We start from the raw sequence: 23,963 nt of genomic DNA on the forward strand, positions 1-23,963 counted from the left end.
GGTGATTATTAAATAGTAATAACTCATAACTTTGGGGCCTTTCTTCTTACATCTTTTTCCCTCTCCCCTTTTGATATGGAGATAGACTTTGGAACATATCAATTTCTAAAGAGGAACTACTGACTAATGCTGCAGAACAATTTCATAGTATACAAAAAAAATGACTACACCATTACTCTATTCTATTAAATTAAAAAAGCCTCCTTTAGCTTTTCCTAGGCAAGTGAATAATTCTTGTATAGAAAACATTGCTTAATCATATTTTCTATGTAAAATAGCCTTAATTAAAACTTGTGTTATTGCTAACACCAGAAGAAAATTATGCTCATGAACGTTTTGTAAGCATCAACTTTATAGGCATGTTTCCAGTATCAACCGTCAATATCATTGGTAGGTACATTTTTAAGCCAACCAAAGTTCTTCTTCCAGTGCTTGCTCATGTCGATTCCATTCTAGTTGTGTGTGCGCCCACATACACAGTCATCAGAGATTTTTGCCTTAGCAGTATCCGCAGGGTCGGCTATGGTGTCCCCTTGAGTGCCGCACTCATGCACTGATATATTATGCCCTGCCAACCCTACGCCCTCTCAGTTCCTTCTTACCGCCTGTGTCGGTCGGAGCGCCTTGTCTTGCATTGCAAGAGCGTTAGCGGTTCTTTACAGACCATTGTCTATCTTCTTTGTATATAGTTTGTAGGTACTTAGTTAGACATTAAGTTAAGTGTTAGGTTAGTTTGGTAGTTCGAGTCCTGGCTGGGACTTCACCCCAGAGCGAGGCATGCCCCGTTCTCCAGGCTTCAAACCATGCTTGTCATGCAACAGGCCAATGCCTATTAGTAGCCCCCCACGACATCTGTTTGAAGTGTTTAGGGGAGTCCCATAGAAAGGACAAGTGCAGAATCTGTAAAAACTTATGCCCTAGAACCCAAAAGGAGTGGGATATCTGCTGGAGGGCCCTCCTCATGGAGTCTGCGCTTCGTCCTGCATCGGAGCCCTACCGCTCTGACCCCACTCTGAGCACCTCGGCATCAGCACAGAGTGCAGTGCCGGCACTGGGGTCCGCCCAGCACCATTCCCCCTTGCCGGTGCCTAAGAAGTAGCAAAAGAAGAAGAGCTCCCCAGCACCACAGGAGAAAGGGGCTTCAGGCAAAGTAACTATAACAGGCCATGTGCCCATCCCAGGGCTTAATGGGGGTACCACTGCAGTCTTAGCCCCGAGCCCAGGCTGGAATCCGACTCCCAGAAGCGGCAAGGGACCCCGGCTTCTCCTACAGCCCTCATTTCCCAAAGCGGCCCCGGCAGCTAAGGAACAAGCAGGCCGAGCGGCACCGCAAACGCTCCGCCTGACTTGGTGAATACCCGAGCACCTAAGGGCAAGCAGACCCCCCGCCTACTTCTAAGAAGGCAGAAAAGTACTACATCCTTGGAAAAGGGTTCAAATATTTGTACACATACCCTCCAGCAGCATCACTGGTCATGTCCGCTGTTAATGAAGGGGACAGGCAGGGCCAAGTAATTGGCATGTCAAAAACAAAAAAAGGGGGGCGGGGGACTGGATTTGTTTGGCAGAAAAGTTTATTCGACTGCCAGCCTGCAATTGCGAGTGTCTAACCACCAGGTTCTGTTAGGCAGGTACAATTTTAATCGGTGGGACTCCCTTAACAAATTCAAGGAGGCCCTCCCAAAGGACCGAGTCCAGGAGTTCATCACTTTAGTGGACGAAGGCACAGTGGTGGCGAGAGGGGCCCTTCAGGTGGCCTGAGATGCTACAGACTCAGTGGCCAGGGTGGTCGCCTCTGTGGTGGTCATGAGGCACAGCTCCTGGCTGCAGTCCTCTGTGTTATCCCAGGAGATGCAGGCCACCATTCAGGACCTCTTGTTTGAAGGGGCAGGGCTCTTCTCCGAAGCTCACGGACACAAGGCTCCACGGCCTTAAAGACTCCTGTGCCACCTTCTGTTTCTTGGGCCTTCAGAGAGCTCAGCGGGCCAGGAAGCTGTTTCGTCCTCTACCTCCCCTGTCTTGGTCCTGGGGGACTTTCCCAGCTGAGCACCTACAGGAGAAAGGATAGAGACAAAGGGCCTAAGCAGCGACACTCGTCGTCTTCCTGTTTGTCTGCTCAGCCTGGCCCTTCCAGGAATCAAGGAGGCCAGAAGCAGACATTTTGAGCGTGCGATCGAGGACGGTGCCCCAATCACTTCCCAGGATCCACCCTTCCACTCTTTCCTCGACTGCCTGTGCCCCTTCCTGTCGGCATGATCTCAACTGATCTTGGATCATTGGGTGCTTTAAGTAATATCTTCAGGTTACACCCTGTGTTCATGAAAGTCCTTGCTTTCTAAAAGTGTTTAAAGTGTGGTATCCATGGGAAATGCATGTTATTTGAAAGTGTCAACCATCTTAATTTTATTTTCATGGAAGGCTGGATTTAGATTATATAGCAGGATTTTTCATCCTATTGGTGGCATCTATTAACTGGATCTGTTGCTTTTTCTGTTCCTCAGATCCAGGGAGGAACTCAGATTCTTTAAATTCTACTTGGCTTTCAAGAATTTCAGGAAAAAAAGCAGTTTCCTCAGGATCGATTTATTTTCCTGAGAGAACCAGCTGGTTCTCAACCAACTCACTCTGGATCACCTTGTAACAGTGATTTTTCCCAGATTGGCACCAAGGTAATCATCACTGTGGGGAAGTCTGAATCAGTTTGCCGGGGCTACTTTCTTGCTGTGTTTCCTCTGGCATTTCTCCAGTTATAGGAATCCTAAGCTCAGAGCAGTAGAATCTTTCAACAAGCAAATAACCAGCTTCACTTTGAGAAGGAAACCTGACTACACTCTGCATGGGATTAGTCACTACGAGATAACAGGGTTCTTTCCACAAGATCTAAATCCAGTGGCTACAAACTCTTGGCGGGGGGGGGGGGGGGGGTTGAAAGGCTTGTTTACCTTGAGAATTCTGCCCTTTCCTAATGACAGGGCACATAGTCCCCCCTACTATCCCCAGCAGAGATTTAGGGCATCCATTTCAGAGACTACATGACAAACGTATGGAATACTCTTTTCTGAGAACATTTGTCTAGTCACTAGAAAGGGGGTATGAGCCATGCCTATTTTGTGACCACAAAACACCATGAACCAAATCCACATAACCTCCTCATGCTCCTATGTGCACAGCTTGTTCCTGATCTTTCGCTACCTGTACATTATCATAGAAACAGTCAACAAGTCTAGCTCCCTGTGCTGAGGCAGGATTAAGTAAACCCAGACTATTCTGGACAGGTGTTTGTCCAACCACTTATTAAAAACTTCCAATGATGGGGATTCAACAACCTCCCATAGTAGCCTATTCCAGTTGTTAACTACCCTTATGATTAAAAAGGTTTTCCTAATATCTAACCTAAATAACATTTGAAGACTGTTATAAGGCCCTCCTCCTCAGTCTGCTTTTCTCAAGACTAATCATACACAGTTTTTTTAACCTTTCCTGATAGATGAGGTTTTCTAAACCTTTTATCATTTTTGTTGCTCTCCTGTGAACTCTCTCCAATTTATCCATGTCTTTCCTAAAGTGTGATGCCCAGAATTGGGCACAGTATTCCAGCTGAGGCCTTCCCAGTGCCAAGAAGAGCAGGACAATTATCTCCTGTATCTTGCATACAACACTACTGTTAATACACTCGAGAATGATATTCGCCTTTTTCACAGCCGCATCACATTGTTGATTCATATTCAATGTGTGGTCCTCTACTACCCCAGATCCTTTCCAGCAGTACTACCACCTATCCTGTTGTTCTGCATTTTGTAATGGTGCATTTGATTTTTTTTTCCTGCATTAGTGTAGTACTTTGCACTTGTCTTTATTGAATTTCATCTTGTTGAACTCAAACCCATTCTCCAATTTGTCAAGGTAATTTTGAATCTAATCTTGTCCTCCAAAGTGTTTGCAACATCTCCCAGCTTGGTGTCATTTGCAAATTTTATAAGCATACTCTCCACTCCATTGGCCAAATCATTAATGAATAGTATTTGACCCTAGACTGCTGCCTGTTGGACCCCATTAGATATATCATCCTAGTTTGATAATGAACCATTGAAAACTACACTTTGAGTACAGTCTTTCAATCAGTTGTGCACCCACCTTATAGTAATTTCATCTAGACCACATTTTCCTAGTTTGCTTATGAGAATGTCATGTGGGACTGAGTCAAAAGCCTTACTAAAATCAAGATATGTCACCTCTACTGCTTCCCTCTATACACTAGGGCAGTAACCCTGTATAAAAAGGAAATTCGGTTTCTCATGATTTGTTCTTGACAAGTCCTTGCTGGCTATTCCTTATAATCCAATGTACCTTATAATGTAATAACTTCCCATTGCCAACCTGAATATTTAATGCATATATACCCTGATTCCTCAGAGGCCTTTTCTGTTATTGCACTGTGCAGAATACTTTTTTCTTGAGGACTATCACTGTTTGTTTATGGACCTCAACTAACCTCTTAAACAAATCCATCCTAACAAGAGTTTTCTCAAAGGTCAAATTAATAAATGCCTCTTCCACCCATAAGCCTTCGAGCACAGTACTCAGAAAAATCTTGCCTTTTCCTTTTAGAGAGATATCACACACATAAGCCCCACTACATTTAAGATCATAGTTGAGTTTTACAAATGACAGAAGACTGCTGTGAAGATTCAAAGCCTGCCTGTTTAAAAAACAAAAAAACAACTTCCTCTTTCTGTATCCACAGGCTTTGGCATTTCTGCAGACTCACATTTTAACTCCTTGCTCTCTTTATTGTTGCTTTCTGAGCTTTGGCTACCTACCAAATTATGTTTCCAATTTCTACACCTGCCTGGCTTAACCAGGACTAGCATATTAGCCTCTTTTGGGGGCCTCACAGTCACCTTCAGCACTAATTGGGATGCTGGGTGCAAATCTACAGTTGCATTGCCCCTTTCTCAGTAGTTAACATGTAAGGATTAGGCTTAGAAACCTGTGCCCACAATGTATAACCATGGCAATTAATTAGAGGACTGAAGTTCATTAGTAAATTATTCCTAATTAACAAGCCTTCAACCTCACATGAGGTCACGTACACAGGACAGACCACACTATGTCCCCAAAGTTAGATTCATCCACAGATATTCACAGTACTCACCCTGTCTTGGGTATAATTGGTGAACTTGGCTGTACTGTGTTGTGGGGGAAGCATTCTCCCTGCTGACTCTAGTGCTAACTGGTTAATCTGGCCAAACACTCTTTCTATCATTAGTCAATTCTGCCCTTGGCTAGGAGAGCTAGACAATCACAATGCCTTGTATCCTAACTTTAAAATACAGCCTCTGCATAGATTCTTGAGGGAGAACTTCCCCTAAGAAAACAAACCCTGTATTTAGTACTAGTTGATCCACCCAAACAAAATAAAAATCTGCCTGCTATGCGACTGGTCATTTTGAATGGCTGTGGATTTCAACCCCTTTCCAAGAGAATCTTCTTCACCATGGCTGACAGTCAAGCTCAGTCCTGGTGTGGGATTGGATCCCATCATTAATCAGCTATTTTGGGGATGGATTCCAATGCAGGAAGAATTGTCCTGAGCACATCATGGTCTAGTGGCATCATCGCACTATGGGTGGCTTGGTGACTCATCAAAAACAATAACTGATCTGCTGTGTGTACAAATAAATCAAAACATAAACATAAATCCCTTAGCACAATCCTTGGGTACAGGTTAAAAGCTCCTGAACCATAAGTATATAGTTAAAGCAATACTAAGCGGCTGTGCTCTGCATGCAGTGATCAGTCCCCTGCAGTCACTGACAGCAATCTTAAACTTTATACATATAGAACAGAATTCATAACAAAAACACACATCTTTATTAACCCAAACGTACAGAGACATATTCATCAATCCTATTTCTATCTATATTTTACACTATAGCTGTCGTGCTTACTCTCCATATTCTTCTCTCCCTCTGCTCTCTAAGGCTCCTTCTTTTCTGTAAGTGGTACTGCAGCTGCTGTGGCTACTGCTTCTCCTTTGAGGTCTTCTTATTGGCTATTCTTCACTGTTTTACGTTTTTCTTCTGATAGCTCCCTATCCTGACCGACTTTTGCCTGCTGACTGAATGATAGGTTACAAACCACAGTTAGTAGTCCTGCAATTTCACATTTGAGTTTCTTCAGAATTCTTGGGTGACTACCATCTGGTCCCGGTGGCTTATTACTGTTTAGTTTACAATTTGTTCCAAAACCTCCTCTAACGACACCTCAGTCTGGGACAGTTCCTCAGATTTGTCACCTAAGAAGAATGGCTCAGGTTTGGGAATCTCCCTCACATCCTCACCTGTGAAGACCGATGCAAAGAATTCATTTAATTTCTCTGCAATGGCCATATTGTCCTTGAGTGCTCCTTTGGAATTTTGATTGTCCAGTGGCCCCACTGGTTTTTTAGCAGGCTTCCTGATTCTGATGCACTTAAAAAAAAAAAATTGCCATTACTTTTTGAATCTTTGGCTAGCTGTTCTTCAAATTCTTTTTTGGGTTCCTAATTATATTTTTACACTTCACTTGACGGAGTTTGTGCTCTATTTTCCTCACTAGGATTTAACTTCCACTTTTTAAAGGATGCCTTTTTGCCTCTCGCTGCTTTTTACTTTATTTAGCCACAGTGGCACTTTTTTGGTTCTCTTACTATGTTTTTTTAATTTGGGGTATACATTTAAGTTAAACCTCTCTTATGGTGTCTTTTAAAAAAGTGTCCATGTAGCTTGCAGGGATTTCACTTTTGGCATTGTACCTTTTAATTTCTGTTTAACTAATTTCCTCATTTTTGTGTAGTCCCCTTTTCTGAAATTAAATGCTACTGTGTTGGGCTGCTGTGGTGTTTTCCCCACCACAGCGATGCTAAGTTTAATTATATTGTGATCACTATTACCAAGTGGTCCAGCTATATTCACCTGTTGGACCAGATCCTGCACTCCACTTAGGACTAAATCAAGAATTGCCTCTCCTCTTGTGTGTTCGAGGACTAGCTGCTCCAAGAGGCAGGAATTTAAGGTGTTAAGAAACTTTACCTCTGCATCCCGTCCTGAGGTGATAAAATTTATGGGAACACTAAGTATTTCAAGTCAATTCTTTGGATCTATGTATAAATTCCATTTTTATATTATTATTGTTTAATATCAAAAAACATTTTTTCTTAGCACTGCTAGTTAGTGCTTTAAATCCAATTAAATGATTTAAATATCTTGTAGCATGAGTGGGTTAAAGACATTTATTGATGATTTATTTCACTGACATTTGTAACATTTCTTTTGTCAGTGATAAAGAAACAATATCAATTAGTAAACCTAGCATTGCACATATTTTCCCCGGAACTTTTTGTTTTTAAATGAGATGCAAAAGAAACTGACTACTGATGTACTGAAGAGAGAGACTGTTTTTCAGTTTCTCCCTTGAGACTCTCCATATCAAAATGCAGAGCAATACACCACTTCTCAGAGGAAGCTCTGTGATTGTTCCAGAATGGTTTTACTATCACATTCACATTACATTTAACTAATTCTGTTGGAGAGCACAGTTTGTCGGAAACCTGCAATAGAAATTTTTCAGCTATAAAATGTTTTAATAAATAGGCACTTGGAGGCAAAATTCACTAAACTGACGGAAGGAATTTTATGTTAGTCTTCCAGAAGAGAAGAGACAAGTCCATGAATCTTGACTGAAAGCTCATTGATGTTAGCTTTTAGACATATAAGTGCTGTGTTTTCTTTTCACGATAAGGCATGGTGAAAAGTTCCTTCTACGCGTATTCATGTTCTTCACTGTTGGATTTATTGAACTTGATTATTCTACTGCCCAGCATGTCTCACAATTAAGAACACTTCGGCAGCTCTCCTCTCTTTGCGGCTTCATGGAGGTGGATCAGCGTTTTCACACCACATGCTCCAGTCACAACCTCTCTGCTTCCACTTGCTGCCAGGTTCTCTGCCTATGTGCTTACCTTTTCAATTTGAGCTGTTTCTCCCCATTGTTTGGATAGTGGGGAGCACTGTTCTCCCTCTCTTCTGACTTCCTTCTCCTCCCTGGGTCAATTAACCCCTTGGGGGTTAATCCTCTCTGAGCCTCCACTGCAGCATCTCCTCGTCCTTTCCTTTGTCCCTTGCAGGCATGGCAGAGCAACCAGGAAAGCACAGAGTTAAATCCAAATCATGCTTTATTTGTAAGGCAGCTTTCTTAGTCTTGGCAGATGGTGAGTTGTGCCCAGCCTGTGTCTGTGTCCACTAGGTTCCAGGGCTGCGGGCAAGCAGGTAGGAACTCCTGCCCCCCAAGGCAGCCGCAACTCTAATGGGGGAAAGGTGGACCAAAAAACTCACATGAAGAGCAGCGAGAAGTGAAGAGGAACTTGACCACTCGAGTCAGGGTAAGTCCAAGGAGAACACCTGCAAGACAAAGAGGGAAGGTTTGCAGGGCCACAAATCCCCTCCCTCCCACTGCCACAAAGTGGGTCATGAGTACTGTGGGGAAAGAAGCAGGACTCCTAATCATCCCACCTCCTTCCCAAGGTGACCAGGTGGACTCGGACGAGTTCCCTCTTCCCAGGGGGCAATTGGAACCCAGAGGGAGACGATTCTGAGTCAGACCTCTCAAGAAAGCTTCAGGCCCTAAGAAAAGGAAGCTGCAAAAGGCCTCACCAAAGCGGCAGCAGACAACCTACACTTCCAAAGCACACAAAAAGGGTTAAAAAATCCAAAAAGGCGAAAACACAAAAGATACAGGAGATATGAGTCCTCTGATTCCTCTTTCCTCCCACTCCCCCACTGGGGAAAGTGAACTGTCTGATCCTGAATCTGAACAGGATGAGGGGAAAATACAGCAATGGTGTGTTTGGGTGGTTGTTTTCAAGTTATGTGCAACAAGGTTTAGACCAAATACTGTCTAGACCATCCCTGATAGACATTTATCTAACCTACTCTTAAATATCTCCAGAGATGGAGATTCCACAACCTCCCTAGGCAATTTAGTCCAGTGTTTAACCACCCTGACAGTTAGGAACTTTTTCCTAATGTCCAACCTAGACCTCCCTTGCTGCAGTTTAAACCCATTGCTTCTGGTTCTATCCTTAGAGGCTAAGGTGAACAAGTTTTCTCCCTCCTCCTTATGACACCCTTTTAAATACCTGAAAACTGCTATCATGTCCCCTCTGTCTTCTCTTTTCCAAACTAAACAAACCCAATTCTTTCAGCCTTCCTTCATAGGTCATGTTCTCAAGACCTTTAATCATTCTTGTTGCTCTTCTCTGGACCCGCTCCAATTTCTCCACATCTTTTTTAAAATGCGGGCAGGGGACTGGACTCGATGACCTCTCGAGGTCCCTTCCAGTCCTAGAATCTATGAATCTATTTCCTTATTTTTACGGCTTTGAGTACTGATGAGAGCAACCTTAATTAATGTGAAATGATGTTGTTGGTTTGTGGGGGGGGGGTTTGAGGGGGGGGCTTAATATCCCTCAAAGAATAGCTCCTATGAGTTATTAGACATGTTCCCTTTCACATACCTGAAATTACTTGTAACGTTTGATGTTTGCAGTGTTGTTATAGCTGTTTTGGATATTAGAGACAAGCCAGTGGTGGTGTTAACAGGCCACTTCATCTTGAATGGTCACTTAGAATATGTTCTAACTATTTATGTTAAACATTTTGTTCCATCTTGTATTTGGCTGTGACACCCTGAGTACTTTTCCCAGACTATCAGGGTTGGAAGGGACCTCAAGAGGTCATCAAGTCCAATCCCCTGCTCAAAGCAGGACCAATCCCCAGACAGATTTTTGCCCCAGATCCCTAAATGGCCCCTTCAAGGATTGAACTCACAACCCTGGGTTTAGCAGGCCAATGCTCAAACCACTGAGCTATCCCTCCCCCTGTGAAGAAGAGTTTGGTGTAGCATGAAAGCTTGTCTCTTTCACCAACAGAAGTTGATCCAATAAAATATATTGCCTCATCTACTTTCTCTCTCAGAACATTTTATGCAGTTCTTGAGTATGGCTTATGGGAAAACTCCAGATAATACAGTTTTAGGTATTTTACGGAACTCCTCAAAAGTGTGTGCAAATTATAACTCTCTGCAGGGGGAGCTAGAGAGCAGCATAAGCAAATTTGTCTTGCAGCAGGTAAGAACTCAACCTAAATTATCCCGTTTTACCTATAGAGAAAACCAAAAAGCTTCTGTTTCCACAAACCTGCTAGCCTTAGGACGTTATATATAGCTTTGGCCACACACAGACACATATGTACATACGTCAAACCTGCTATACTTGCAAAACAGTTTCCATCATAAATAGGGATTATGACCAAAATTTGAACTCTGGATGCCTAAATCCATACTAAGGCACCCAAATAGATGTGACCTGTTTTCAATGGATCCAAGCAGCACCCACTTCCTATTGAAGTCTTTGAGGTATGTTGTTTTATGTAACACAATATATGGCAAACAGGTTATGTACTGCCTATTATCAATTCCCATTATATATAAAATTAATGTAAAGAATGTTTCATTCAATTAGCAAAGTAAAAAATGATCAAGAAAATTTGAGGATCATTCTTATATTATTTTTTCACTATTACCAAAGTATTCATTAAACACTATTAGGTATGTAGTTTGTGTTGTACTTGAAATAAATGAATAATTTATTGTGAGATAAATGAGAGGTTTTTTTTAATGTTAAAGTTGGTTAGAGAGAAACAGGTAGATAAATCACGATAATTTGCTTTAACTAGCTTCACTGAGTGCTCTTTTAACCTTAACAGTAATATACAGCTTTGCAGTTTATGCAAGAGAACATTACCAAAAACTTACCAGGATGCATGAGAACATGGAGAAGCTCTATCAAAATGTGATGGGATACTATGCTATTGATTTGAAAAAAGTTTCGGTGGAAGAATTCTTAACCGACTTGAATAACTTCAGGACAATGTTCTTGGTACAGTATATTTATTGATGTTAAAATTGTTTTCCAGGAATGATTTGTTTAATAGTTCAAATATTGATGGGCTATTCAATAATTTTTTCTGTCTTCTTGAATGGTAACATACATTCATATCCGAAACCTTACTTTCTACATCCCAGATTCTACAATGTAAAGAAAAGGAAGTATTCATTCATTATCTTAAAATTCTCCGTACCTTCAGAAGGAAAAAAACTGAACTATAATAAATTAAAATTGGGTCCTTGATTTAATATACAACATGCAGGAGGTTTGGGCGGGGCAGAAGGCAGAGAAGAGATGAGTTTGAAATTCTTTATTTCTGTTCAGATAAAATTTTTCCTGTTTGACTTACTATAGAATGCTTGCATGACCCAAGAACTTCTTAATGCGAGCTGGGAGTGGGTTACAGAAATCACATGAATCTGATGTGTAGATTACAATTCACCAAATACTATCACGTGAGATCTCAAATGAAAGTTGTCACTCTGGTCCTTAACATTGTTGTGAAATATATGTAGAGATAATGTGCAAAAAACTGAAATTATATTTAAATGTCATACCAAGATAATAGTCACCAGCAACGGTAAAAAATAGGTTTTCCTTCTGTATCCTCGGGTATCTTTGTCAATAGGTAAATTAAACATTTTAAGGTCATACAATAGATGCCTATTTACATACAAAATCAAGAGGAAAGAAGCAGACAGAAATAAATGAGCTGCAGAGGTTATCCTGGCTGTGTGCAAACACAATGAACGTAGAGGGTGCTGTGCTGGCTGCTTCCCAAGGAAACACCAATCCTGGCCTTTGCATAAAATAGGCATAATTTTATCAGATTATAGACACTTCCTGAGGAACCTTGTTTTATTTTTCATGGTTTACTTGATTTTTAATATATTCTAAATGCCTAGTCTTTTGTTTTTGTTTTCTTAAGAGGCCTGCTCTTTGATATCCACAATTTTTTTTTTAATTTAAGGATGAAAATGATTTTTAGAAACACTTTTAGCTGCTTAGATTAAAAAAATACATTAGGTGAGCCACTAAAATGTTGAACAAGATAACTTTTTTATCTTTTAATTTTATTATCTTTCATCTTTTAATGTAAATAATATTGCATATGCAGATGTTCAAAAAATAGCATGAAGGAGGTACATGAAGGAAGAAGATGATATTTTAACTCTTAGGGCATGATCTAGTTCACTAAATTTATCAGTAACATTCCAGGATGAAAAATCCTCCAGCAAAAGGGGAAAAAAATCCAAATTTGCAACTGACGAATCTCTGGAGGGAGGGTTTGTAGAAAACTTGTGAAAATAAGGTAACTGTCTTCTCCTTTTCCTAGACCCTGACTTTTTAGGACATGGCAGTCCTTTTTCACCTAGCTGGATTCTCTTAATCCAGATGCCATGGTGATTGGTGTTTCAAAGCATCTGTAAAAAAGATGCAGCACCTATCACCTTGTAACATGGGTGGCAGTTGATCCACCATTGTATATTTGTCTGTGAAGAAGGAAATATGGTCAAGAAATTTTAGTTGGCTAAGTTATAAGATCTGACAAATGGAGTTATTAAAGGTCAGTTGCTGTTTCATTAACTGTAGGGGACACTCTAATGTTATTTAAATGTAGTGTTAATAAAGGGGAACTAATTATGAAGATGTTATTGGATAATTACACCGTAACATATTTTAATATGGTAGTTGTTAAATCAGCATGCAGTTTGAGATCAGATTTCTTGCTTTCTTTGCTTTTAATTGTTAGTGCGTAGTGTGTGGTAAAATGTTATAGATTTGTATAATTAAGAGGCATTAGATATGCTTACAATTAAAATCAATATCTGTGTATAATTAAATTTTACAAATGAAGAAAAGATAGGTTGTGAAAACTAGATTATTTTGAAAGCTTAAAACGTCTTCTATTTGGATTACTGAAATACCACTACCACCCTTTAAGCAGATCTATGCGTGGTAGACAAATCCAGAGAGTATAGTATATTCTCACTTGCTTTTACTTCAGCATGTTGATGTACTTGTTGTATTCAACAAACTTAAATTGGGCCAGTGTCAATGACTAAAAAGAAAACCTCACACTCTACATGATGAGTACTTTGTTATAATTTTCCACTGCACAATTGAAGAGAGAGAGAGATGCAATATCTATCTGTATACAGAACAATTATAAAAATAATCCTGGCAAAGTATTATTTTGTAATTCCCCCACATAACTTAATCACTAATTTATGTAGAATCCATTATAATTATATTAAAAATAACTTCTTAGTTGCCATTGTTTTCATACCTATTTTATGTTGTGCAAAGGAGGCAATCCTCTGGCCAGAAAGGGGTGAACATACTGCCATTTCTTAGTAACAGGGAAATGGCAGTTCTTCCTGGCAACTAAGGAAGGGACTTCAGATGTCAAAGTTAATCCTTACAAATAGGCTAGCAAGTAGCACTGGATGTCTAGCCTGTAAATAGTCACTGTCATATTGGTTGGTTGCTTTTTTCGCGGATAGTGCCCTCTAAGGTGCACACCAGAGCGCCCACACACACAAAAATGAAGAACAGGAGTACTTGTGGCGCCTTAGAGACTAACAAATTTATTAGAGCATAAGCTTTCGTGGACTACAGCCCACTTCTTCGGATGCATATAGAATGGAACATATATTGAGGAGATATATATACACACATACAGAGAGCATAAACAGGTGGGAGTTGTCTTACCAACTCTGGGAGGCCAATTAATTAAGAGAAAAAAAACTTTTGAAGTGATAATCAAGCTAGCCGAGTACAGACAGTTTGATAATAAGTGTGAGAGTACTTACAAAGGGAGATAGTCAATGTCTGTAATGGCTCAGCCATTCCCAGTCCTTATTCAAACCGGAGTTGATTGTGTCTAGTTTGCATATCAATTCTAGCTCACCAGTCTCTCTTTGGAGTCTGTTTTTGAAGTTTTTCTGTTGTAATATAGCCACCCGCAGGTCTGTCACTGAATGACCAGACAGGTTAAAGTGTTCTCCCACTGGTTTTTGAGTATTTTGATTCCTGATGTCAGATTTGTGTCCATTAATTCTTTTGCGTAGAGACTGTCCGGTTTGGCCAATGTACATGGCAGAGGGGCATTGCTGGCACATGATGGCATATATCACATTGGTAGATGTGCAGGTGAACGAGCCCCTGATGGTATGGCTGATGTGATTAGGTCCGAAAGCTTATGCTCTAATAAATTTGTTAGTCTCTAAGGTGCCACAAGTACTCCTGTTCTTCTTTTTGCGGATACAGACTAACACGGCTGTTACTCTGAAAAAAATGAAGGGCCACCCACCTAATTAGTGGAGCCGTGCAGGCATGGCTCCACTAATTAGGTGCCTGGTCCCTGAAGAAGACGCACATGTAAGGTGAGGTGGTAGCCCGGGGGGGAATAAGGGGTAGGTGGAAGGGGGTACTGGGGTGAGAAGAGGAGGTGGGGGGCATTTGGGATGTGCCGGGCTGCGGTGGCCAGAGAGAGAAGGTCCTCCTTCCCAGCCTCAGCTCTGTGGCTGCTGTGGCAGGGGAGAGACCCCCCGCCTCCTTCCCAGCCCCAGTTCAGGGGCTGCTGCGGTGGGGGAGAGGGGGAGAGACCCTCCTTCCCAGCCCCAGCTCGGGGGCTGCTGCGGCGGGGAAGGGAGGGCACATCCATCGCAGTAGAAAGGTAAGACTACTGATATTAAAATATGAGTTGTGTGCTTTTATTTGTAGAACAAAAAAAGTTAATTATTATAAAGGTTTTTTTTTATATAGTGCTTTTATCCAAAGCGCTTTACAATAGTTAGCTAACGGTACAAACAACATTTGGAAAGATCATTAAGTGGTCTGCCGAGACCCTCAGCAATTTTCAAGTGGTCTGCAGGGAAAAAAAAGTTTGAGAACCACTGATCTAGACCATCCCTGATAGGTGTTTATCTAACCTGCTCTTAAAAATCTTCAATGATGGAGATTCCACAACCTCCCTAGGTAATTTATTCCAGTGCTTAACCACCCTGTCAGTTAGGAAGTTTTTCTTAATGTCCAACCTAAACCTCCCTTGCTACAATTTAAGAACATTGCTTCTTGTCCTATCCTCAGAGGTTAAGAAGAACTTTTTATGTAGCGGAAAACTGTTATAATGTCCACTCAGTCTTCTCATTTCCAGACTAAACAAACCCAATTTTTTCGATCTTCCCTCATAGTGTTATGCTTATAAGAAGCACACGGAATCTTTTTCAAGGGGATAAAGCAATACACCGCGTTTATTGAGAGTACAATTTAAGCATTAAAATCAGCATATGCTTCCATTCACGCACACACGCACGCATACACACACACGCACGCATACACACACACGCACGCATACACACACACGCACGCATACACACACGCGCACGCATACACACATGCGCACACACACCCCCACACCAAAAGGTTCTGCATCTGGATCTTATAGTTATCAGTCCTTAGTGTTGCTCCGTCAGTTCCAGTGGCGAGCTGAAACTGCACACGAGGCAGGGGGATGGAGCCTTGTCTCTATCGGACACGTCCGAAGCTCTGGTGTTGATGGCAGAACAAACCCAAAGTCTCATGGCAATACACCCTTCTTTTATAGTAATAAGTTCCCATACAAGTCTGTGGACCTTGCTGTGTTTCACTGGAGCTGTTAATCACAAGGTATTCAAGATTGCTCCTAATCAGCATTGTTTTGGGTTGTTACCAGGAATATCTGCAGCTGTTTCTTATCTCGTCCCTCTGGCTCCCCTCTTTATCTCGTCCTTGGACATATGTCTTTGCTTTAAGATTGTCAATCTGCCATCCGAGTGATTCTGATAATAAGGTTGGTGCCTCTCAACTCCTCCATTCCTCTCTCGACCATCCGGCCCATCAGTACTGGTGCCTCCTGTCTCTTCTCTGTTCATCAGCATGCCATACATGCTTTACTCTCTCACAAAACGGTAATAAATTTCAAAGACAAGAGTTACAGCCATAACACTTCTATCCATCTAAGAACAATCATTAACACAATCAGCAGAGAATAAACCCAGAACAATTTCTTCTTACTAATTCAAAGCTAAGCAAAATGGAGTACAATTTACTCAAGACAATTTCTCCCCATTAGGCTTTTGGCCTATAATAGGTCATGTTTTACGGACTTTTAATCATTGTTATTGTTCTTCTCTGGACTTTCTCCTATGTGTCATCTTTCCTGAAATGTGGCACCCAGAACTGGACACAGTACTCACCAACTGAGTTTGCTAAAGACTGCCTTCTTGAAATCCATTGTCTTTATTTTGTTGTTCTCCCTCCTACCATTCCTTAGAATCGTGAACTCCACCATTTATTGATCACTTTCACCCAAGCTGCCTTCCACTTTCAAATTCTCAACCAGTTCCTCCCTATTTGACAAAATCAAATCTAGAACAGGCTCTCCCCTTCTGAAATAAAAAAAAAGTCTCCAGTACATTCCAATAAGTTGGTGGATAATCTGTGCCCTGCTGTGTTATTTTCCCAACAGATGCCTTAGTAGTTGAAGTCCCCCATCACCACCAAGTCCTGTGCTTTGGGTGATTTTGTTAGTTTAAAAAAAGCCTCATCCACCTCTTCTTCCTGGTTTGGTGGTCTATAGTGAACCCTTACCATGACATCACCCTTGTTTTTTACTCCTTTTATCCTTACCCAGAGACTTTCAACAAGTCTGTCTACTATTTCCATCTCAACCTTAGTCCAAGTGGATACATTTTTAATACATAAGGCAACACCTCCCTTTTTTCCCTGCCTGTCCTTCCTGAGCAGGGTGTACCCTTCTATACCAATATTCCAGTCATGGGTATTATCCCACCGAGTCTCTGTGATGCCAACTATGTCATAGTTATGTTTATTTACTAACATTTTGAGTTCTTCCTGCTTATTCTCCATACTTCTCTCATTAGTATACATCAGTGTTTTTCAAAGTTCAGGTCGTGAACCGAATTGGCAGGGACGTGAATCTTTAGTGGATATTATGTAATGGGAAGTGTTTTAAAAAAACATTAGGATGAATGGTAGCTTTTTTTTGTTGTTCTTCATGTGTGATGGTTTGTTTTTCGTGAGTGACTGAACAATGTTCTTCAGAGTGCCTGAGGCCACAGGCTGTCCTCAGTAAAAATAGCCATGACCTAATTCATCTGCACCTCACAATGCCTTCTGACAGCATAGGGGCTTCCATCTTCCCTGAGTGTGGCTTGATTTCAAACCTGTTGGGAACAATGAAAGGTATTGGTCACCTTTGCTAAAGGACAATCTGTGGCCTCAGATCCATTAAGAAAGGAAACTGTAGCTATTTTGAAAAAGGGAAGTTCTTCATGAGTTCTTCTGAAAGTAATCTGGGACTATAAGCACTCATGCATTAGTTTTAGGGTTTTGCTGCCGGGAAGAGTTAAGGCTATTTGGGTGCCTTAACTGTTTCTCTATACCAGGGATCGGCAACCTTTGGCACGCGGCTCACCAGGGTAAGCACTCTGGCGGGCCGGGCCAGTTTGTTTACTTGCTGTGTCCACGGGTTTGGCCGATCGTGGCTCCCACTGGCCGTGGTTCGCTGTCCCAGGCCAATGGGGGCTGCAAGAAGCGGCGCGGGCCGAGGGATGTGTTGGCCGCCACTTCCTGGCAAACCACGGCCAGTGGGAGCCGCGATCGGTCGAACCTACAGACATTGCAGGTGCTTACGCTGGCAAGCCGCATGCCAAAGGCTGCCAATCCCTGCTCTATACCTTAACTTATTTGGATTTCTTTTCAGTGTTAACCTGAATGTTGAACTTTTATAATGCTTGTTTTGGAGATAATTACAATGTTCCTATAATGCGGTTTGCCCTAAGTGACTGATATATTAGAGAGTAAAATATACTATATGGAAAGTACAATATCTTCAGATTACATATTGCTTAATATGTAACAGGCTTCTTAGAAGGTGCAAGTGACCCTTTAGTGAGAGTTATTTGACTGCCATTATAACTTAGGTATTTTCATTTTTATAGTTTACAAGTTTGTTCTATCTGAAACTTTACTTACATTGTTTCATTACCAATCTCTCTCTCTCTCTTTTTTTTTTTTTTTTATAGCAAGCAGCCAAGGAGAATATAAGAAGAAGAGAAGCAGAGGAAAAACAGAGACGTGCTAGAATAGCTAAGGAGAAAGCAGAAAAAGAAAAATTAGAGAGGCAACAAAAGAAAAAGCGCTTGTTAGAAATGAAAACAGGTGAGTAATATGAAAACAGCCTTTTCTATCTAGTGTTATATATGAAATGAAACTACCGCCTCTATTTTGTTATTATCTTGATGTGTTCTTGAGGAGAGGCAGAATAAATGATTTCACCAATTAAATAGTACAGCAAAGCTGTTCTTAAATTTGATTTTTATTAACAAGCTGTTCTAGCTTATCTGCTTTTCTCAAGCTATGTTAGACCTTGAAATGGTGCTCAGTACTTTTCCATTCACTATCTATTGAACATTTTGTACTCAAGTATTAATGATTTATCTCAATTAAAGCTAAGCTGAAAAAGAAGCTATTATGTTACATGTGAACAAAGTCACTTTCCAAATCACAGAGCCAATTTATTTATATTTTAACTAAGGGAAACTGTGAGTTTTGTAATTGTTCCTTTTATGACAATAGGCTTCTTTTATGCAGCTAAGATTCTTCTCTGAGTATGTGTCAGTGTGGATCCCACTGTGAGTGTACATGTACCTCATGAGAATGGAGTTTTTCTGAATAGTAGTGTCCCCGTCAGGGCCATGTATTTGTCTTTTGCCTCCTTTTGATGCAGCATGAGGGTGTAAAGAGTGGCACAACTGCAACCCTGGCTCAGTTCCCTCTTACTACCCATAGCAGTGAGACAGAACCTGGTGAGTGTCCAACTCGCTAGTTCTTTGCTCAGGGTAAACTTCTACATATCTTCGTGAAAATCTCAGAGCTACTTCTGATCTTCGATATTAACCATCGTGAAATGTCTCCATCCCTCTGAATTGATCTCTAATGATCAGACTCCACTCACTGTACAGGGTTCCTTAGCATGATCAACTCAAAACCTATGGGCTTAGAGCTCTGTCCCTCCTGGGATGGATTAATCTCCCCTCAAGGTGGACACAGCATGTATATTTTCTATATGTCAGAATCTCGTATACCAAGCGGATGATCGATCTGCATGCCATTCTCCTCAAGAACACAGAAGTCATGACATGTGAGGCGAAAGCTCCATCTCCTGGAATGGTCCACGAAGGCCTCATGAGACCCTGAGGAGAAGAGTTCCAAAAGTTATGCTGGCAGACAAGCCAGCTTCATCCACCACCCCAGCCAGCAGACTGACAACACCAAAAACCAGTCCAGAGAAGACGGAGCTGAGAAAAAAGACCTTACACTGAAGCCATGCTCACCTCATTTGCACCAAAGCTGCCACTCAAAAGGGCCACTCTGAACACAGGAGACAGAGTCAGCAGATGGCCTTCCGTGTTCTCCCATAAGGATAGACACCAAAAAGCTTTCATATATAAATCCACCAATCCCTGTGAAGAGTCAAAGTGTGGGGAAAAGAATAGCCTTAGATGCAGGAGACTTCTATGGCACCGACCCTAGATCCAATGCTGCACCCATCAGCATTGATGCTCACAGAGGATGAGCCCAGAGGAAACTCAAGACCATCATTCCTGCAGAAACACCAGCACTGGAACAGACTCAGATACTGAGAGTGCTATATACTTTGGTGCCACCTCCGTTGGAGGTCTACTCTGCACCACCACTGGGCATACATTCTTCCCATCTTCTAGTAGAAAGCCCTCTCCTCTGCATACAGTGATTGACACCACAGAGACACCTACCAACTTCCCCCTAGCCCAGCAGGAATGATACTGGACTGGCCAATACCCAATGAGCTAGCTGTAGTCCTACAGCTTTCCATGGTGGCCCTATAGGCAGTACTGGGACCTATCTTCTCATGCTTCAAGATGAAGGTCTCGCTGCACTTGAGTAAGAAGAAAAGGTCACTCAACATCCCTGGTTAGACCGCCTTTGCCACAATATCAGGAAGAGCAGATCCAGAGACCAAGCAACACTATATCATCACCAAAGGATTTTTAGTAATGATTCTTTGTCATCTGATGAAGGGGGTTCCTCAGTACCAGATGACCTAAATGCATTCCAGAATTTTTTTGTGAATATTTCCAAGACTCTCCCTTTGCCCCACCTAACCTTGTCTGCTTTTGAGGAAGGAAGGATAGGATTCTGTCATCCTTGACAACTCCTTCCACTGTGCCGGGTAGGAGGAAATAGTGATTTGTTCTTTGTGATAAAAAATGTCCTATATGGAGCTGCAAAAAACTTGGCAGCTATGCTTTGAAGAACCCCAGTGAGATGAATGTTGCTAACCTTGTGGATCTGCGGGATCTGGAGGCTCTGGTAGAGAGGAAGAAGCCACAAATCTCAGCAATCTTCCTAGTCAGATTTGTACAGTTCAGGAAGTTTTATATATATGGTTTTATATACCTCTACCCAGATATAATGTTGTCCTTGGGAGCCAAAAAATCTTACCGTGTTACAGGTGAAATCGCGTTATATCGAACTTGCTTTGATCCACTGGAGTGCGCAGCCCCCCCCCCCTCCCGGAGCACTGCTTTACCGCGTTATATTCAAATTTGTGTTATATCGGGTTGCGTTATATCGGGGTAGAGATGTATATAGATGGTACTGGAGGACACCTATTTATATACATAAGTGAGTTCACATTGTTGATAAAAACTAGATCATTTGCTTTTCTTGTAATAGTAGCACAGCTATAAACCCTTGAGCTATAGTAAAAAGAAAAAGTATAGTATATCATTGGGAATATACAGTCAGTCTTTATCAATTTCAAATTGCTTGAGGATAGTTTAACTTGCATAGTGATATTGCACTACTGCTAAAACAGGGGAGGGGACAAGAGGAAATCTCCTTTTTAACCTTTGAGTTGCAGTGGAAGAAAGTGTCAGGAGCTGATGAGTACTTTCTTACTGATATGGTTCGCTTGCCAGTACCCCTCTCTCTCTTTCCAATCTTTATCCATTCTAATAAAATGTTTGGTACTGTATCTTTAAAATCATTGCCTTATAACATGAAAATGTGGGCGCTGATAATTTATTACCCTGACTCATTATTTATACACATGTATTTTCTGTTAATTAAGGGGGCAGCCAAGGGATGAGGCATCAGCTACAGAGGCCATCAACTGAAATAAAACTCCAGTAATTATTTAGTGTAGGTACATATGAATGTGCAATCATTTGTATCTAGATAGATGGAAATAATGATTGCAGAGAATTTACATCAACTCTGATGGGCCAAATGCCAACTTTGTCCCTTGTTTTAAAAAAAAATAATAATCTAATATTTAAAATAAAATCTGGGTTTATGTATTGGTATCCACAATGCATGTAATTTGATTCATTTAATTTATATGTTGCAAACTAGAATTGCATCGAATTGTGTTTGACAATCAAATGTGGCTGACATCTCATTTATGATTTGGAGGAGAAAATATGAAGTGTGTATTGTAAGCAATGCTGAAATTATACTTTAATACTTTATAATTATAAATTAATATTCATCTTAAGATAACACCTAGAAGCACCAAATCAGGAGTGTGTCCCATCATGCTAGACACTGCACAAACACACATGGAGATGTAGTCCGCACCCTAAACATCTTGCAATCTAATATCTACTTTTCTTTAATCTTTAAGACAATCTTCCTTTATCAAAATTAATATATTGCTCCTTTATATGTGTTCCAGGCTGAGATATGCAGCTAGAAAGAATTTTAAAATTTATCTATCTGCATATCTGGTACAGTACATTTATTGCTGTTCCATTCTTTTGGGAAACTAAGGAATTATAGTTGCTTTTTAATAATATGTATATTATGGTAGGGAGCCTGGACTTGGCTTATTGAAGCCACTATGGTGTCACTTAATTCACAATATTTGTTTTATTCAATACATTTTCTAGACATTTTAGTCTATCATGTACAGTATGTAAGTTTTCTGTCTCAGTTTTTCATTATTCTGGCTTACGCATACACTTCTGTTTTGTACAACGCTTTAGAGTGAAACTATTATTTTTTATTCTTTGTACTCTCTAAAGACTACATTTGTTGTATTATAATTGAGAACTCCATCATTGTGGCATCTTCTTTGTGCATCACTTTGAATACTACTTAGGTAACAAGCCACTTTAATCAGTAGTTATTTATATAGTCTGCTTTTTCTTATTCAAAAGCAGTGAAGTGATGCCACAATCTCTTATGCATCAAACCTGCAATCCACAATATAATTTTTGTTTTAATTTTTTTAAAAGTTATTCCGGAGTTGAAATAATCAGCAGCAGCATGTTTCAATTGATCTAATAAATCATGACCTCAGTTGTTGCCCTTTTCTGCCTTACATTCAACCTGTTCTTTGGGAATAAACAATTTTAATTTTGCAAACTCTATTGGAGTGCTTAGTATATTATTTCTTAATAAACTAGCTTTAGTTTCTAATTTCTGTCCTGTAGTTGTGAAATATGGATATTGTCAATAATTGTGTACTAGACTTCAAAACAAAAAGTCCTATTCCACCTGACAGCAGGATGTTGAATTTTTACACCAGTTTAGACTATTAAGTTTCAGCTGTGCATATATGCAAAGAATTACAATTCCGATGCCATTGGATAAAACACTCGACTTTGTCTGGAGTATAAATTTCCTGTATTTTCTACCCTCCCTATTCCCAACACCAACGCATGAGACTTCCATTGGAGTAATCCTTCTGGCTTTGAGGGAGAATCAGTACGCTAATAAAACTCCTATATTTAAAACTCTTATAAAACTTGCCCCAATGAGTCATACAAGCAATTTCCTTTCTTTTAAGAGTAACAGTTTTGATAGTTTCAGTCATTTCTAAAATAAATATGTCAGGTGACTTCCACTGAAAATCTCAGGCCCCAGGACATTACATCCTGAGCCATACATTTAGCCATACAAGTTCACTCAGTTCAAATATATATATGAAGCAGCCAAACTAACTGGTAATACGCATCTATATTATTGAATCTTCAGCATAGAATGTTAAATTCAACAAACACCTGAACAACTGAGCATTATAATTAGGATTATAATTATATTTATTTGTACACCTGTATATTAGGCTAAACACTAGGAAATATGAAAAAAAGTGGATTTTGCAGAAAATGCAGTAGTGAAGACTAGCACATACTTTTTAATAATATAAAATACAGCTTAAATGCAAAGTACAAGTAGAGAAGTAAAAGTTAACCTTTCTATTCAACACTTCCGGAATCCATAGAAGGAGGGAAAAGCAAGCTGACTTTTCTTCCAAGGGAGCAAGTTCTCTAGGAAGCCACCCTCTTGTATGTCATGCTAGAATCCAAAGCAATTTCTTCATCTCACCTTCCCTTCACCTTCTCTGATGCACTAATTATACTAACTTTAGTAGCACATGAATCTGCTTCTCCCACAACTGCTTCCAAGCTGCTCCCTATACATGGACTGTCCTCTATGAACTTGTTCTGCAGGCCATTTCCCTCTCCTCATTCAAATTCCTCCTTAAGGGATACTTCTGCCATGAGGCTCGCAGCAACTGAATCACCTGCCTCCCCTTCCCAGTCTACATACACTCATGCTCTGTCTCTCTGTTTCTGTACCATCTCTGGTCTTTTCTCTTCAGTGGGTGGGCATCTCCGTCTTCAAAGTATTCGGAGGAGGCTAATGGCTCCTTTCTCCCTTAGTCAAGGCTTACAAAGGAACCAGGCACTTTCTCCTCCTTTTGTGGGAGAGAGTACAAGAGAGGTTCTGCTTCAATTGTGGGTCCCTATGTGTATTGCACTGTGGGTACATATTCAGTCCCTTAGCTTGAGACCAGAGAATTCTTGCAAACAGTGTCCATTGCTCACACCTGTGCCCCTGCTCTCCTCATGCT

At 40.8% G+C, this 23,963-nt stretch overlaps 1 protein-coding gene across 3 annotated transcripts in view; it reads left to right on the forward strand.

Moving 5' to 3' along the window:
- DIAPH3 (diaphanous related formin 3) overlaps positions 1-23,963 on the forward strand; it is a 502,952-nt gene that overhangs the window by 347,102 nt on the left and 131,887 nt on the right. For all 3 annotated transcript variants that reach the window (XM_065581159.1, XM_065581157.1, XM_065581158.1), the window contains 2 exons: positions 10,814-10,978; positions 18,082-18,217. In XM_065581159.1, the coding sequence (XP_065437231.1) occupies positions 10,814-10,978; positions 18,082-18,217 (301 nt within the window). The remainder of the gene's footprint in view (positions 1-10,813; positions 10,979-18,081; positions 18,218-23,963) is intronic.

The sequence above is a fragment of the Chrysemys picta genome, chromosome 1 (genome assembly GCF_011386835.1).
Source record: "Chrysemys picta bellii isolate R12L10 chromosome 1, ASM1138683v2, whole genome shotgun sequence".
Lineage (NCBI taxonomy): Eukaryota > Metazoa > Chordata > Testudines > Emydidae > Chrysemys > Chrysemys picta.